A 16871-nucleotide genomic window follows, 5' to 3' on the forward strand; every position below is an offset into this window, starting at 1 on the left:
AATTCATTTTTTTTTCCAGGGAATGAGCATTAATCAGCACAAAAGGCAGCTAGATACAGCTCAAGGTGTAAATTCTTTTCCTATGTTTCTCTTACATGATAAATAATACCTATTCTGCAGCAAGGTTGTATAACTGTAGCTGGAGAGGAAATAGTCCAGGGGCTAAGCAGCAGCCTGCGGTGCCGTCTCTGTCTGACACCTTGCTGTGGCATACACAGGCTGGAGAGCTCTGATCTGAAAAGTGCCATGGAAATATTTACTGAGAGCTCTCCTCCCTACACCATAATACTTTAAATCTGTTGCCTGATATAAATAACAGTTGCTTTAGCCACAGCGTTGCACTATGCACAACATCTTATAAAACAGATTTTTAAATAGAAAAATTCCGGTGACACCTGTAAAATTTTGTAGCAGAAATAGTGCATATTTGATTAGTCTCGATGGTCAGCTGTAGGGCTTTAGTTACTGGTTCCCAGTTTGAATCTAGTCTAGGCCAGCAGTTAAATCATTTCCAGCTGCTCCGGTAAAATACTGGTGTGTCTCTGCTCAGATCCAGGCATTGCAAGGACCAGGACACAAAAGCTAAACACAACAATTTGGCATCCTTGACTGGAAATATGAAGGGCGTAATTGAATCCAAATTACTTTTTCCATCTAGAGATAGTCCCCATAGGCTGAGTCCGGAGGACATTGACAGGGAATTTTAAAGACTTTCCCATCATTGTAACTAATGTTATTCCTTTTCTGCACAAGGCAGAGCCTCAAAGATGCTCTTTTAAAGCTCTCTCATGGTGCTCAAACCTGCTTCCAAGAACTTACACCTTTAAAAGATATGTTCCTGTGTTGCTAAGAGGAAATTTGAAATCTTTAAATGCTTACTATCAATAGTACCTTTATTAAAAAAGATCAGCTGCTATTCCTAAACAAGTCTGTGACTAGCTAGTGATAAATATAGATATGAATATAACAAATACATGCAGGAGTGAGCAGAGAAAGAGCGTGATCAGTTTTGTCAGCCATTGATGTTCATCTAATGTGTTATTTTAAAAATTCTGGTAGATGAGAGTTTCTAGCTGGACTCATTTTCCCATTACACCTGATTGCCTTACTCTTATGGTACTGTTACTAGGTACAAGTCAAATGAAGACTATGTGTATGTGAGAGGGAGAGGGAGAGGGAAGTATATCTGTGAGGAATGTGGAATACGTTGCAAGAAGCCCAGCATGCTGAAGAAGCACATTCGCACACACACTGATGTCCGTCCTTACCACTGCAATTACTGCAACTTTTCCTTCAAAACCAAAGGTAAGGCTAGCTTTACTGGGTATGTTTTTCCCTCTTTTTCTTTCTGCTTTCAAGTAGAATTCTTAGAGTTGGCTGTTCATGAGCTAAAGAGGTTCTCTCTCTCTGGAGTTTTATTGTCAAATGCTTCAAATATTTGTAATTTCTTATTTCCTGCTTTTCCTTTGTCTTCTGTGTATTTATTCATATGATCACATCTTCATATGAATGAACTGTCTGACGTGCCACAGTGGGTGAGAAATTGGAATGGAAGAGGGAAATCATGAGAGTATGATGAAAGTTAGGTGAAGACAAGTGAGGTGGTTAGCTGCTCATCCTAGACAGAGATGGGACACAGAATTTTAAGTCCCTTAAAGTGTCTTTTGGAGGTAGGAGATGGACTCATATTGTATATTGTACTCATACTGGCACTCAATCAATTGCTCTAGGAAAGAAATTGGCCTCTAATAAATTACTAAATTGAAATTCTCCATTTTTTTACCCTTGAAGGATAAAGGTTCCCTTTCCACTTGACCTTCTAAGATCCAGAATTGGACATCTACTTTTTAAAGCCTGCTTATACCTTTAGATACTTAAATGCATCCCAGTTCATGCAGGCAGTATATTAAACAGGACTCAAGTGAAACAGACAGGAGAAATTCACAGCCAAAATAATTTCAGAAAAAAATTCTAAGCAGTAAAATTTTTCTTGGCTTTGAACATCATTTAGCAACAATCCCTCCCCCCAGCTGTAACCTCAGGAACATTTGTGTTTTTAGTGGGTTTGAGACTACTCAGTGGTTGGGTGGAAGACTTACAAGAAATAACCCAGTGCTGCACAAAGTGGGATGAATAGGCTTCAGATGTGTCAAAACTCATCACTTGGGTGGGTCATCATATTGCCTTTAGATGAAATGCTGGAGTGTAAACCCAGTAAATTCTCATTGTGGTTTTTGCAGTGGAGGAGTGCTGGCCAAGTTCAAGTAATTAAGTTCTGGCTGTTTAAAGTTCTCCCTGGTTTCAGTTGTAGCAGATACTTGCATTCACATGCTCTTCTGCCTTTGCTGTGCCTGGCTCTTGTCATTACTTCTGACAGTCAGGTCACACAGATGGGTGTTTGATGTTTGGTAAGCCACTTTTCATGACAGGACAGTGTAGCCAGCAGCTTCATGAAGTGTGCAAAACCTGGAAAATTTGCTGTTTGTGAGTCAGTATATTCACAACAATTATTTCAACATTTGGGATCAGTTACCATCTTCATTTCCAAGCAGAAATAAAGTTCTCCATAACCCTAGAAGAGTCAGCATTGCACTTTAATTTTTCCTATTTAAATACCTCAAAGAAATATTTTTTCTGAAGCTTAAGATGAACAGTTACTTCTAGTAACATGCATTTCGTAAATATCATCATTTACAGATCTGAGCCACTCTTTGCCATTTCTTGATGATATTTACCATATTCTCTTTTTAAAGGGGAAGAAGAGAGCAGCCTGTGGGGCCTCTCAGCTACACATTCACTTTTGAGATTCAGATCAAATGTGTTCATGCTAGGATTTTGAATAAAATTAACATGTTTGCTTAAGTTGGCATTGAAAATGTTTACACTAAAAATAGAGTTCATCAAATACTGGAAGAGCTGTAAGATGTGAACTTCAGTTTTGCGGGATAGTTTTCTGTCTTTGAAGACTGAATCACCCCTTTTTATACTTCTCCATAAACAAAGGAGGGATCTCTTACACTGGTAAAAAATACATCACCATTCAGAATTTCCATCCTCTTCTATTTTATCTCAATAAAAAGCTTCCTGAAATGTAGCCAACGAGCTGGTAGCTCAGAGTGGTGAATCTGCTGCAGCCCTTGACAGCTTTCATTGAGGGACAAGGTTCTAGGAAGTGTGAAATCAAATTATACGGTTGTTATGAATGTACCTGAAGAAGAGATGGACATGTTGAGCATATATTTGTAGACATTTGTGTACTCACAGAGCAGGTGATTTTTATTTTTTTTCTTAAGGAAATTTAACAAAGCATATGAAGTCAAAGGCACATAGCAAGAAGTGCATGGATTTGGGAGTCTCAGTAGGATTAATAGATGACCAGGATGGAGAAGAAGAATTTGGTAAGAAATGAAGTCTTCTTTCTTTACTAAATTACTGTGTCTATTTTGTCATCTCAGCTTCTTAACCTTTCTTTTCCAAAGCTTTTTAATTCTTGTACAGGGAAAAGACATAGAAATAAAAATCTTAAGAGCTAGTCCAAGGGAGCCAGAAACACTGGAAAAACTTTCACTGAAAGAAATGACAAGCATATGCTAAGGATAAATTGCTGCTGAATTTTTCACAAAGTGTTATGCAGTTTAACTTTATCACTTTCACAGATAAATATGACAAGATTGAAAATACCAGAAAAACAGCTGTTTGCCTAGAAAAAATGCAGTCAAGTGTAGTGCTTCTTTGAAAATAGCTGTGCATGAAATGGTCCAAATTTTTGGGATGCATATTTCATAGGAATTAAATCACTAACATGCCACACAAATCACAAATATGTTCCTGAGCGCTTTGCAAGGAGGTTAATCATCTTCCAGCCTAGAATTCTGTCCTCCTTCACAAATAATTAGGATAAATCTGCAGATAGAGAACATAGAGAAATTAAAAACGTTATTCATCTTGACCTGTTCTACTTCTTTGTAAGTGATGAGACCATTTTCAGAATGAATGTATTTGCTAAAAACTGGAATTCTGCACTTCCCATATCCCAAGAAGATTCTGCTGAAGAGGAGATGAGATCAAGGACAGTCAAAGAGGGCCAAACCAGGTTCATGACTGACTTGCCCAGCATGATAAGAAAGGTGTGCCTGCACCAGAGCCAGTGAGATGAAGAGCAGGGTTGTGCATTAGGACTGTTTAGGATCTTGGCATGTCTCAGTGTAGTGATGGCATTTTTCCCTTCCTCACGTTCCTCTGTGGGGAGATGAGTTGTGTTGCCTTGTCTTGGTGTATTTTTCTCTCTCCAGTGGAATAGTTTATTAGATTGTGGACGAGGCTCAAAGAAAAGAAAGCAGTAGGGGTCTTTATTTAAACTGTAACAGGAAAGAAAGATGAATGCACTTGCTCCCATATGACAAGCACTGGCAGAATAAGCAAATCATCTTGAATTTAATTCTAAATAATGCTGGGAATATGACTCAGCTGCTGTGATTCAGTAATGCACTAGGTAGAAAGAAACCTGCATTTTTCCCTTTTTTGGCCTTCTTCAATATAGTCCTTTTTCATCAGCAAAAACTATGTCTCACTTCACAATTTGAGGTACCAGATAAATAACACAGAAGATAAGCAGCAGGACAAATTACTGTCTTTTTCTTACAGAGGAACAATTTCTATTAATATTTTCAATCTTCACATGACAGAAAAATGGTCACTTTTTTAAGCAGTGTTCTGTAGCACTTGACATTTTTGTGAGTTGCACAAACTACAAGTGAACATCTATTTCCATTTAGTAGGGACTGAAAACATTTTATTGATTGATATTCCCAATTGCATGCATTAAAAGTTGCATTTGTGGTTATAGTACAATGGGAAATGTTTCAAATATTAACTTGAATTTTCAGTAACATGGGGTCGAAGGAAGCCACTTCAAACATTTGTTGAAAGAATGCTTTCCTTTGACTTCAAGACTATTCGATCGAGAATAGTTCCCTTTTTACCTATCATGTACAGGCATGTTTGACCACAGTATAAATATATTATATATTCCCTGAAATATGTTCCTTGCCCAGCACAGTAATTACTGAATAAATGAAATACTCTATTTTGGAAAAGCTAGCACAGACATTCTACAAGATTTGCTACATAATCCTTGAAATTCTTCATGGAATTTAATTTTATGGCTACAATGCCTATTTTTTTTTCAACAAAATAGAGGATGTAGCACTTCTTTCTTTAACTGGAACCCCAAACCAAAAAACAACTTGGTGATAAAACCCTGCCTTTTCCAAAGGATCTGGCTCAGGTACCCATAACAAAACCAGCAGTGCAGCACAAAGTTCAGCACTAGAGACCTATCCAAGAATCAGGGTAATTAAACCCCTGATAAAGGTGCATTTGCTGCAGCCAAACCAGTCCAGCCTCTCCAGTTGCTGCAGAGCACAAGGCATTTGCAATTATCCACAGAAATTCAGTGAGCAACCCTGCACTTTAAACATGTGATTTCATCTGTCTGCTCATCTGGCCAGCCATGAAGGTTGTTCTCATGATAATTCAGAATCTTCTTGTCAGCCTGTTTTTTAAGGCAGAATCAGGAGGGGGAAAAACGTGTGATGTATTTGCATACATGTTTTTTTTTAACTGTGGTTCAGTTGCCCTCTCTGAAATCTTGAACATGCTAATTTTAGGCAGCATTTGAATCAGCTTCAACCACCTCTTTGGCTGCCCTTTCCCCAGGGCAGAGCCAGCAGAGCTCACACTGGGGCCAGCACCCCTCGTGCCAGGCCTGGGCTCCAGGGACAGCCCTGGCAGCAGCACATCACCCACAAAGGACAGTGTGATGGGCTGTGGGTATTGAGCTGCACTTGCAGTGTCACACCTTTGGCCCTTCCACCCCTCCTCCCTCTAGCATGCATTGCTGGCACAGTTGTGCCACATATCCTTCAGATGTTTTAAAAACCAATGCCTTCAAATGCTTCAATTTTTGGGGTTTGGTTGTTAAAAATGTTCTGTCTCTTAGAGAGTGGTCTGTCTACTCCCATCACTTTCCTCAGCTGGAAGGCAACGTGAGAAGCAGTAGCGGAAGGTGAAGAAAATCTGATAAGAAATAATTATGACCTCAGAAAAAAAAACTTCTTCCTGAAGACTGTGTGAAATTGGCCCGTTTCCTGACCTGTAGAATGTCTGTCTATCTGTCCGTCTCCACCTAATTCATTATCTGAACATTTGGAATACTGATTATTCTGATGGTAATAGAAATGTCTGCACCTTTGCTTAAAATAACTAAGCTGTATGTCTTCCACTAGAATTCCACTTTGAATTAGAGAATTTACCCAGAAATTTAAGAAAGCCACCAACTTTTATTTATGAGGGAATTTGCTGGTTCCAGTCTTCTGTAGTTTTTGTGGGGGTTTTTTTGGTTTTTTTTTTTGTTTTGTTTGTTTGTTTTTGTTTTTTTAAAGGCTGGATAGTCACAGTTATTTGAATATACAGGTTTTTAGATTCATATGAGAAGCTAGCTGTGTCTGACAGCAGTACCGATAAAATGGATGCAAACTGAACCAGGAGTGCAAACTCATGCACAATCCTGAGCACAGGCAGACACACACACACAGAGTCTGTTTTTTCAGTAATCTGAGAAGCTGAAATTTTGTTGTGTTGTGGTGTCTCGGGAAAAAAAAAGAAAGATGCTCTCTAGCTGTCTGAGACTGTATGTGATCAGAGCTTTTAACATAGCATTCTTTGTATTTGGACTTGTCATCATTTGGGTATTAGTAAATACTTTCTGGCCTGGGTTTTTGTATTCAAAACTATTCCCTCATCCATTTATCTTTCATCTTCTGCTCTGTGGAATGTTCTTGTCACCAAAATACAGGGTTACAATGTGAGGAATGTTAATATCTGAATTAAATTGTCAGAGGAGGTGAACTGTTTAGTGTGACAGACTGCGACTGGGGATATCCTCTTTGGCCCTGCTCACACATCATTTTGCTATCCAGTCTTAAAAACAACAATAATTTGTGTTCAAATAAAAACAGTTAAAAACTTTAAACTGGTAATGAGCTAATGTATGAATGGTATAGTATTTCTGAGTAAACTTGCACAAGAGAATTCCTTAATAATGAAATCTGTAGACGGACAGAACATTTAAGGGGTTTCTGTGCAGAAATTCTATCCCAAAATACATTACTTTACCAGTAAAAAGACCTAATTGTAAGTTTCAGATATGTATTTATTGATATCTACACACACACATTAAAAAAATTCTTCCATTTTCTACAATATTATTACCACAGTTCTAAGTTAATTAGCTATATGTTACTTACAGTAGATTTTAAGTGAGTTTCAATGGCTCTTCATTAGCTTAATCGTGACTCAGTCTGTGTTTTCACTGAATCTGCATTTAAGAAGTGAAAATAAATTAAAATCCTTGCAATAGTAGCCTCCTTTTACAAAGAGAATGGAAAGGCTGGTTCTGTGTAGTTTGGAATTTTTTTTTTTTTGTGATATCAGTGTCTATTCTTTAACTAGATGTACATTAGGCATGCTGAAGCAGTGCACCCACATCCTGACATTAGACTACCCCTAGTGCTAGGTTTGATTTACAATATACGTGTTACTTAAGAAGGTTTAGGTGTAAATAATCTCTCTAAGCAGAAGTTGCTCTTATTTTTGGGGGTAGTTTCACTTCATTACTTTCTGTGGTCTTAGGAATGAAAAAGCCCACAGGTTTTCTTCTTGTTTCTGAGGAGCCCTAGTGATCACCAGTCTGAATTTAACCCAGTAGATGTCACTGTGAGTCCTGTAAGAGGGTGATGAGCAGTGGACAGTAGCTGAAGCAAGACTGAATTCAGATAACTAAAGCCTGTGAACAGGCTTAGAATGACAGGACAGCAGGGTTTGGTACAGATGCTGGCATTGTTTAACAGTATCTTGTTTAGCCCTCTTTAAATTTGTGTGAATGGTTGTGGAATGGTCTATTGCAAGTCTAATACAACGGGTGAAGGGCACGTCTAAGTTATAATTGTTTAGAAGAATTGAGTGAATTGATGATGTACAGACCTCACTTTTGATTTATGATCATATAATGACATGCTGAAAACTACTTCTGCCTTTCTTGCCATAGTCTGCATTTTTTCTTGAGTTTGGTGGAGAATATATAGAATATAGAATGGATGCTTTATTTTTAAATGCGTTTATGTAGATGCCAATCCATAACTGAAGATACTCCCAAACCTGAGACAATAAACACTGCTTTGTATTACTCAGGTGCTAAAAGCCAAAAAATGTAATAAATTTAGATTTAAATGCTAATAGATAATGAGTAGACACTTAGTATCTATGTCTTTAATCTGCATAAGTAGAGCTAACGGCAATCATATATTTATGTACGTAACTGCACATTTCCATAGGAATCTGTAAAGCTGAGCAGTCCAGACTTGTATTTTCAAACCATTCTTGTCTTCCTGCCACTGAAAGAATGAAAACAGACATTTTGCTCTTTATGTGACAATCTACTTAAATGTGATTAAGCTATAACTAAATGTGACTAAGTTATTAGCTTTTGAACTTCATCACTGAAGTTGGTACAGAAATTACTGAATCTGTAGCAGGTCCTCAGTAAGTCAGGTCATGTGGCAATGATACTGTAATTAAAATTAAAAGCTGGAAGTTGAGGTTCTGAAGAACCTTTATTTTAGTACTTTGCTCTATGATGATAATTAGATGTCTGTTGTTAAGACCATGTACAGTAAGCATTCCTATAGGAAAGACTTCTAATGAAATTAAAAACTTTGAAGTACATAAGGAGGCATATTTCAATTACCTAATTCATAGCATTCCAGCTGGAAATAGCAGTATGTGGACTTATCAGCCCCAGGCGCTTCACAAATGGACATATTAGGATGCTGATAATTCCACTAATGCTAATGTGTTAAAGAACTTGGAGTTTTTCTTTTTTGCTCTGGGGTAAAATGTCAGTATAACAGAGCCTTGTCCAACAAGCTCAACACTAACACCACAAACACAGTACAGAGCTGACCAACTGAGGACTGACAGCAAAATAAATGAAGGAGTAAGGTATTTTTGCCTATGATTTGTATGCACTTCAATATATAGGATAAAAAATTCAGTTTTCTTAAAAATAGTTGTAGCTAGCATGTGAACAAAATCCCCAATCAAAAGTTTTGTCCATGTTTCTATTAAGCCTTTATTTCCAGCTGTTCCTAATTTCTGCAGAGTTCAGATCTGTAAAATTCACTTACTCCTGTGAAGTCCAGGAGGAAGAAAGAGTCTTTCTAAGGATTTAAAAGAAAAGATTGCAGCAGTTGACAGAGGATTAAAGGCATCACCTACTCTTCCAAAAAGACTCTTTGTAAAAAATTGAGGCTGTCTTGAACAGTTTGTCTGTTAAAATGGTGAGAGTTGAGTTAGAAATTTGAAAGAGAAGTAGCTTTCATAAGCCTTCACTTAATAGTGTAAAACATTTTTCCTGTTTTCTTTTTTAAAAAAGAAACTGTGAACTTTCATGCCAAAAGCCAGTTCTCCATATGATAGGAGCCTTTAAATTTATGATACATCCTTCATTGGAAAATATGGTACACCATTTTACAACCTCATACAAAGTTAAACACAGAAGTAATTTTGTTCCCTCTGGAAATTGAGTCAGTTCTAGTCATATGTATGGGTTTTTATAGATAGATAGATAGATAGATAGATAGATAGATAGATAGATAGATATGTATATATAGATAGATAGATCAGCTACATAAGCATATGGTTATAATTGTGCATAGTTCAAGATAGGAAGTGAAGAATTAATTTTTCCCCAGTTAAAACTGCCTTTAGTTTAGGAACTTTAGTAGGCAGTGTACAATTTCCAGAATGGATTTGTGCCAGTACTACGTAGTAAAAAAGACACTGCTTGGAAGAGAATCTTCCACCACAAGGAGTGGTCACACCCTCAGCCCGAAGCCTCCTTCAAAGGAGACCCATAACCCTGCCTGGGTATTCTAGTGCTTAAAACTCCAGCATCAGGTCCTCTTGTAGCTCCGCAGTGATGCTTAGGGATCACTGATTGGAAAAGCCTGGGCAGCTCTTGTTTCAGCAAACATGTATGCATGCAGGTATAAAAGCCAGTGCAAAGCATTCCTTTGTGCATTGCCAGAACAAGCAAGTCAGGAATCTTATTTTTTCTCATCTGATATTGCAAAGCGGTGTGGGAGTAAGGGAACCACATTCATTGCTGTCACCTCGCCTACACTGCAGGCTCTGGCTCCAGGTAACCACACTCAAATAGAAGCTGGCAAATGTACAAAGGGAGGTACACAGGGAACAATAGAGGGAAATTATATCCCATGGAGTTTTGCATGTAAGGAATCTGTGTTCCACACACAGTTTCCCTTTCTCTTTCTATGGCTTTGTTGTAGAAAGCTGGGATGTATGCAGAAAATTCCTACGTAAGCAGCATTTGCTGGTAAATCCGGTAGCATTTTTAAATGTTGATTTGAAAGAATATAGTTTCTTCTAAATCATTGTTTGCATATATGTTTTCCTTGCTTACAAATGCGACAAGTCAGTCTAATCACTTCAGGTATTTTCCTCCTGACAGTAGAAACAGTCATTCATGATTGACATCAGCTTTCATAGAAAATGTGATTCATGTGGAGAGAGGGAGAAAAAAAGACAAGAATCAGTAGAATTTCATAGAGAATATTTATGTGACATTGGTAAAGAGACTGAATTTAAGAGGAAATCCAGAGTGAATTCTAAGACTTTGCAATGCCCCCTGCATTATTTAAAGAGTTGCAGGAAGCCTGCAGGTCATCCTTTAGATGTGACACATGGAGAAGTCTTCAATATCTGTTACAGAGGCATTGAAGGAATCACAGTATTCTGAGTTGAAGTGGCCCACAAGAATCATTGAAGTCCAACTCTTGGCCCTGCACAGCACCATCCCCAAGAGTCACACCATGTGCCCAAGAGCAGTGCCCAAAACCTTCTTGAACTCTGTCAGGCTTGGTGCTGTGACCACGTCCCTGGGGAGCCTGTTCCAGTGCCAGCCACCCTCTGGGTGAAGAACCTTTTTCTAATATCCAACCTAACCCTCCCTTGACACAACTTCAGGCCGTGCCTTTGGGTCCTGTCACAAGTCACCACAGGAAAGAGATCAGCATCTGCCCCTCTTCCCCTCAAAAGGAGGCTGTAACTGCAATTACAGCAGTCTCCTCCAGGCTGAACAGACCAAGTGACCTCAGTATCTCCTTTTAAGGCTTCCCCTCAAGGCCCTTCACCATCTTTGTTACCCTCCTTCAGATGCTTTCTAACAGCTTGACATCTTTTTCATATTGTGGCACCCAAACCTGCCCCCAGCACTGGAGGTGAGGCCACCCCAGAGCAGAGCAGAGCAGGACAATCCCCTCCCTTGCCCATCTGGCCATGCTGTGCCTGATGCCCCCCAGGACAGAGTTGGCCCTCCTGGCTGCCAGGGCACTGCTGGCTTGTGTTCTACTTGCCACTGACCCCCAGGTCCCTTTCCATGGGGTTCCTTTCCACTCTCTCATTCCCCAGTCTGTCCGTACATCCAGGGCTGTCCCATCTCAGGTGCAGAATCTGGCACTTTCCCTTGTTGAATTTCATACAGTTGGGGATTGCCCATCTCTAATTTGTTGAAGTCTCTTTGCAGGGCCTCTCTGCCTTTCAGGGAGTCAACAACTTCTCCCAGTTTTGTATCATCTGTATTATTTGCTCCGTGTCCCTTCCAGTCCTGCATCCCAGTAATTTAGGAAGATGTTGAAGAGCACAGGGCCAAGGATAGGGCCCTGTGGAACCCCGCTGGTGACAGATCCCCAGTCTGATGTCACCCCATTCACTCTAACCCTTTGTGCCTGACCCGTGAGCCATTTGTTCATCCATCACATGTTGTGTTTTTTGTCCAGGAGGATCTTCTGATAGACAGTATCAAAAAAAAAACCTGAATAAAATTTTTTTTACTGAACAAAAATTTCAGTTTACTGTAATCCAGAAAGGTTACATCAGCTGGCTTCCCTTGGTCAACTGCTTGGGTTAACTTGTCATACAAGGAAATTTGGTTTGATAAGCAGGACTCTCCTCTCATGAAGCTGTGCTGGCTGTGGCTGATGACTGCATTGTCATCCAGATATTTTTCAATACCTCCGGGGATAATCCCCTCCATAACCTTACCAGGTACAGAAATGAGACTGACTGGCCTGTAGTTTCTGGGGTCTTCTTTCTTGCCCTTCTTGAAAACTGGGACAACATTAGCCAGCTTCCAGTCAGCTAGGACCTCTCCAGATTCCCAAGACCACTCAAAAATCATCAAGCGAGGTCTTGAGATGACATCAGTAGATCTTCAAGTATTCTCAGATGAATTCCATCAGACCCCATAGACTTTAGGCATCCAGCTGGAGCAGCAGCTCCCACACAGCTTCAGAGTCAACTGGGAGCTTATCATTCTCACAGCCATGGTCCTCCAGCTCAGGGCGCCAGGACCCTCATTGCTTGTCAATGGTATTGAAGGCAGAGGTAGTTGTTTCCATTCAGAAATCAAACATATGTAGATGTTCTAACATTTTAGAAATGTTTGCTTTTGCAAGTTACTGAAAAAACACTGTTTATATGAAGAATAGAAATGACAGAATTATAGAGAAAAAAATTCCAAAATCATTTAGTCAGTCCACATGTTATTGCTAATAATATCTTTAACAATCATACTTGCCATAATTTTGGAATGGAAGTTAATGAATTAATTTTTCCACTAAAGCATATTTTCTATTTTGAACAGCTTTGTCTGTGGATGAGAATTATAAATTAAGACTATTTAAAATTCTGATAAATATTTTTGTTAGGATCATTCCAATGACCTGGAGGATTTGGGGTATTTTTAATAACGTGTCTGACATGTTCACGTCTGCTGTAGTAAGTGTAGGAAATCTAGTTTCCATATTTAGCTAATGTACAAATTATTGTGTAGGCAAAGAAGGGGAGAGTCATTACAGAAGGATCTTTTCAAAGAAGCTATTAGTTCCTAATTGCATCGCTCATTTGAAACCATAAAGGCTTATAATGGTGGGTAACTTACTGAAAGGTAGTTCAATTAAACCCGTTTATTTTATCTGGAGTTCAGAATGTGTGTTTTGGTTTTGGTAACTTAGCAGCCTAAAGTATAGGCAGTATATTCAAATTCTTTTAAGGGTCTTGATTTTTTTTCAGAATTGTTCATTTTGATGGTAAGTTGCTGTGTAGATTTCCCTAGAACAGCATCTCCCAGATTTTATCTAACCAGACATCTTTGGTTTTACAGAGCCAAATGAATTTTATGTTGATATGTTTTTTTGGACAGCTCAAGAGACAGACCTTTAATCAAATACAAAATATTAATGCATTCAAAGCATTTTGTCTTTTACAAAATATGATCCCAGACAGTCTGGCTTGGAATGAGACAGAGCAGATGGGATTTTCTGTCGCATTACTAAAGACAACTCTTTCTTTCCAAGTTAGATACAAAAGAAGGTGAAAAACTGCAGTAGAACTGTATTTTGTAGAGAAATGTACCCTTAGAGGCTTTAGGACTTGAAGTCCAGAGGGCTTCTTTATGTAAAGAAAGATTCATAAGTAAGTTTTGATATGACTAGTGTTTTGTTGGCTCCTAGGACATCCTGGATAATTTTTTAATAAACCTTTCAAAACATTAGTGGAGTGAAGAAATTTAGTAAGTCTAATTTTGGTCTCTTTTGCCTGTTAATGAGACAGATTCTTGACTAACAGCCTCCAGTCTTTCTGTTTGCATCCTTCAAAAACCTTTGCAGCCATGACTCATATTAGGTACAAGGACACCCACTTATGAGTCAGAACCAGCTAGAGAGTATCCCACCACTAAGGCTCACAGACCAGCCCCACATGTCAGCACTGGGAACCTAATGAACCGGGAATCTGCTCACTGCTCCCTGAGCAGAAGAGTGAAGGGTGACTTTGAGCAAATGGTTACAAATGGCATGAAGAAAAATGGCCAAATCCAGAAGGTTAAAAATAACAGAGAAGCAGAAGATGAAAGATTATGTAGCTGTATGTTCAAGTATGTAAGCTGGAAAATAAAACCAAAAATTTAAGTCTTCCCGGTTGCTTTGATGCAGTGGGGTGTGAGTGGAAAATACATGCGTCATGTGTTTTTTTGGTGGTTTTAGTTGATCTCTTTTGCTTCCTTCCCAGTCAGTCCAGGGCCCTCATTGTCTTAACTTCTACTTCCACTTTTGCAGGTGAGAAGCAAAGGTTTGGCTGTGACCGGTCAGGATATGACGTGGAGGAGTCTGATGGTGGCGATGAAGATGAAAATGACAATGAGGACGATGATGAAGACAGCCAGGCTGAGTCAGTGCTATCCACAACACCCTCGGTGACGGCCAGCCCCCAGCACCACCCCTCTCGCCATGGCCTGCAGGATGCCACCAGCACCGACGATGACATCAGGCTTCCAGACTGCATCACTGGGGCTCACACGGACTCCATGGATGGTCTCCCCAAAGCGCTACTGACCAAGATGACTGTCCTTAGCGCAGTGCAGTCAGTCAGCAGGACCTCCAGGTCGCCAGCAGAGTCCACTCATCAGGAAGCACATGAGGACAAAGCCCAGGAGAGAAGAGTGGGTCCCTGCAGTGCTGATGCGACACTGAAGGACATCACTCCTGCATCTCCAGGACGCCAGATGTCTGTGGATTACCCTGATCCAGATACAGCCTTGGGCCACTCCTTAATATCAACTGGACCTCTTACAAAGGTAGGAGTGTCTAAAACCAGGGAGAGAGTGGGATTTTAAGTCCTCCTTCTAAAAAGATCTTTTTGGAGATTTTTCAAAGATCAAAATATTTGCCTTTCCCTTCATTCTTAGAATTCTTGGTGATGAGTCTTTCAGGAGAGTTAAAATTAATTCAAGCACAAATATGTAGGACTCTAGACACGAGGATGTTGTAGGAGCATTGCTTTTCAAATTCTTTAATTTGATTGTATTCTTCCTGAATGGTTTAATTGTAATATGGTCATTTCAGCTGATATTTGGAACTGGTAGATTGTATTACAAATCAGAAGGAAATACATGGAATGAACATATGGTGGAGGTTATAAAGTTTTCAGGGGAAGGTGGTAGATTTCAGCAATCATTTCAGTCTGAATATGATGATACAATAATTGATAATTCCAAAAGGAAATTAATCTAGTCCCAAAGTTTTTTGCCTTATCACTAAAAACAAATGGTGCAATTGTTTATCTATCCTCCAAGTATGCTTAATAGTAGAATTAGAAAGGGCACCTGATGTTCAAGGAAACTAGGAGATTACCCTTGCATAACAACAATAGGAGAGATGAACACAGGACCAAGACCTAAGTTCCCAGTGCTCTCAGCTTTGCTCCAAGCTGAAAGAAGATGGATCAGAATAGGATGGATTTTGCCTGTGCACATGTTAGACATGCAACTTTTCAAAGAAGTGTGCAGGAAGATGAGGTCAGTCTGCGTGCAGGTCTGTAGGAGCGTTCAGTAATTTTGGCAGCTGTTTTTTTTAAAGCTGCCCATGAAATCACAGAGGAAAGTGGCAGGTGCTGAGCCTTTTTCAATTCAGCAATGGCTTTAATGGACTGTGATGGGGACGCTACAAGTCACTTACCAGACTGACCCTAAAGATACCTTTTGGAAGTTTTGAATTCTTGTTACAGACCATGAAGGTATTCAAGCTTTTCAGAGTAATGCTCAGAAAAATGAGATGCAAAGTACTTTAATTAAAGGGGTAATCAAAGCACTGCCTTCTCCATGATGAATGCAGTATTTAGAAATATTACATAGAACCATATAATCATTTAGGTTGGAAAAAAATCTTCATATCATCAAGTCCAAGCCTAAACCTAACTGTGCAGTTATTGAAAAAAAAGTAGCAGAAAATTTTCAAAAGCACAAAGTAAAAATTTCATCTTTTTTAGGTACTTAGTGGCTTGGTTTTTTCTTCGAAAATTTACACTACTGGATTTATTTTTTACACAGTTTAACATAGCAAACTGTTGACATGGAGAAACAGTAAAATTTATTGCTGCATTGTATTGTTTGATACAGGTTCATCCCTGCTTGTAGAAACTGTGAGTACCTGGAGTGAGTTTGTAGTGTGACAGAATAAAATGAAGTGATCTCTGATCACTGTATATGCCTGCCATAAAATGGGTAAGGTATTGGAGTTTAGGTTTCATTGTTGCCAATGGATACCACAAGGACATTTAACTGAGTTTACTCCCTCATTAAATAGAGCCACTGAAGCCTCAAGTAAATATTCATGCAATTAAAAATGTTGAACGGTGTTCATTTATATAGCTCCAATAATTGTCTACATTAATATATTAAAGAAAAGAAGGCATGTAAGTGATACAAGGAGGTAATTCCTTTCCAGATTTTCTTTTCATTTCCCAGACCAAAAGAAGCATCAGCCTTGTGTTTCCAGTGGTTAATCTACAGTCTGTTCCTATTGTGAATGGCTGTGGATCCCCGTTCTTGCAATTGAGAAAAGGAGTCAACACAGCTCAGGAAGGCTGTTGTACGTTCCTTCGAAAGCATCCATACCAGTTTATCAAGATCTCTTGTGAGGTGTCAGTTCTGAGAAAGCTGTTGGATTCTTTCTCACACCCATCTTCTCATTTAGACAGGTCGGCACTGCATAGCCAGTTAATCATATTCTCCCTTAGCCAATACATTTTCTACCAGCAGATTTCAAAAGCATTTCTCTCTGGTTTTGAGTTTTTTGCCTGCTCTAGAGAATTTTTGAGAGTTAAAACTGTAAAAACTAAGTAAAGTTGTACCAGTGTGTGTGTGTGTGTGTGATGAATATGCCTAAAACAAAAAG

General features: G+C 39.1%; 1 protein-coding gene across 8 annotated transcripts in view; it reads left to right on the top strand.

Annotated features, from left to right (window-relative positions):
* HIVEP1 (HIVEP zinc finger 1) overlaps positions 1 to 16871 on the top strand; it is a 129263-nt gene that overhangs the window by 102588 nt on the left and 9804 nt on the right. For all 8 annotated transcript variants that reach the window (XR_010721908.1, XM_066188240.1, XM_066188249.1 and 5 more), the window contains 3 exons: positions 1130 to 1305; positions 3294 to 3398; positions 14256 to 14773. Coding sequence is in view for 7 of the 8 variants with exons in the window: in XM_066188240.1 (XP_066044337.1) it covers positions 1130 to 1305; positions 3294 to 3398; positions 14256 to 14773 (799 nt within the window). In the remaining variant the exon portion in view is untranslated. The remainder of the gene's footprint in view (positions 1 to 1129; positions 1306 to 3293; positions 3399 to 14255; positions 14774 to 16871) is intronic.

This window comes from Chamaea fasciata, unplaced genomic scaffold, assembly GCF_029207755.1.
Source record: "Chamaea fasciata isolate MVZ Bird 193981 ecotype frontalis unplaced genomic scaffold, bChaFas1.0.hap1 SCAF_1, whole genome shotgun sequence".
Taxonomy (NCBI): domain Eukaryota; kingdom Metazoa; phylum Chordata; class Aves; order Passeriformes; family Sylviidae; genus Chamaea; species Chamaea fasciata.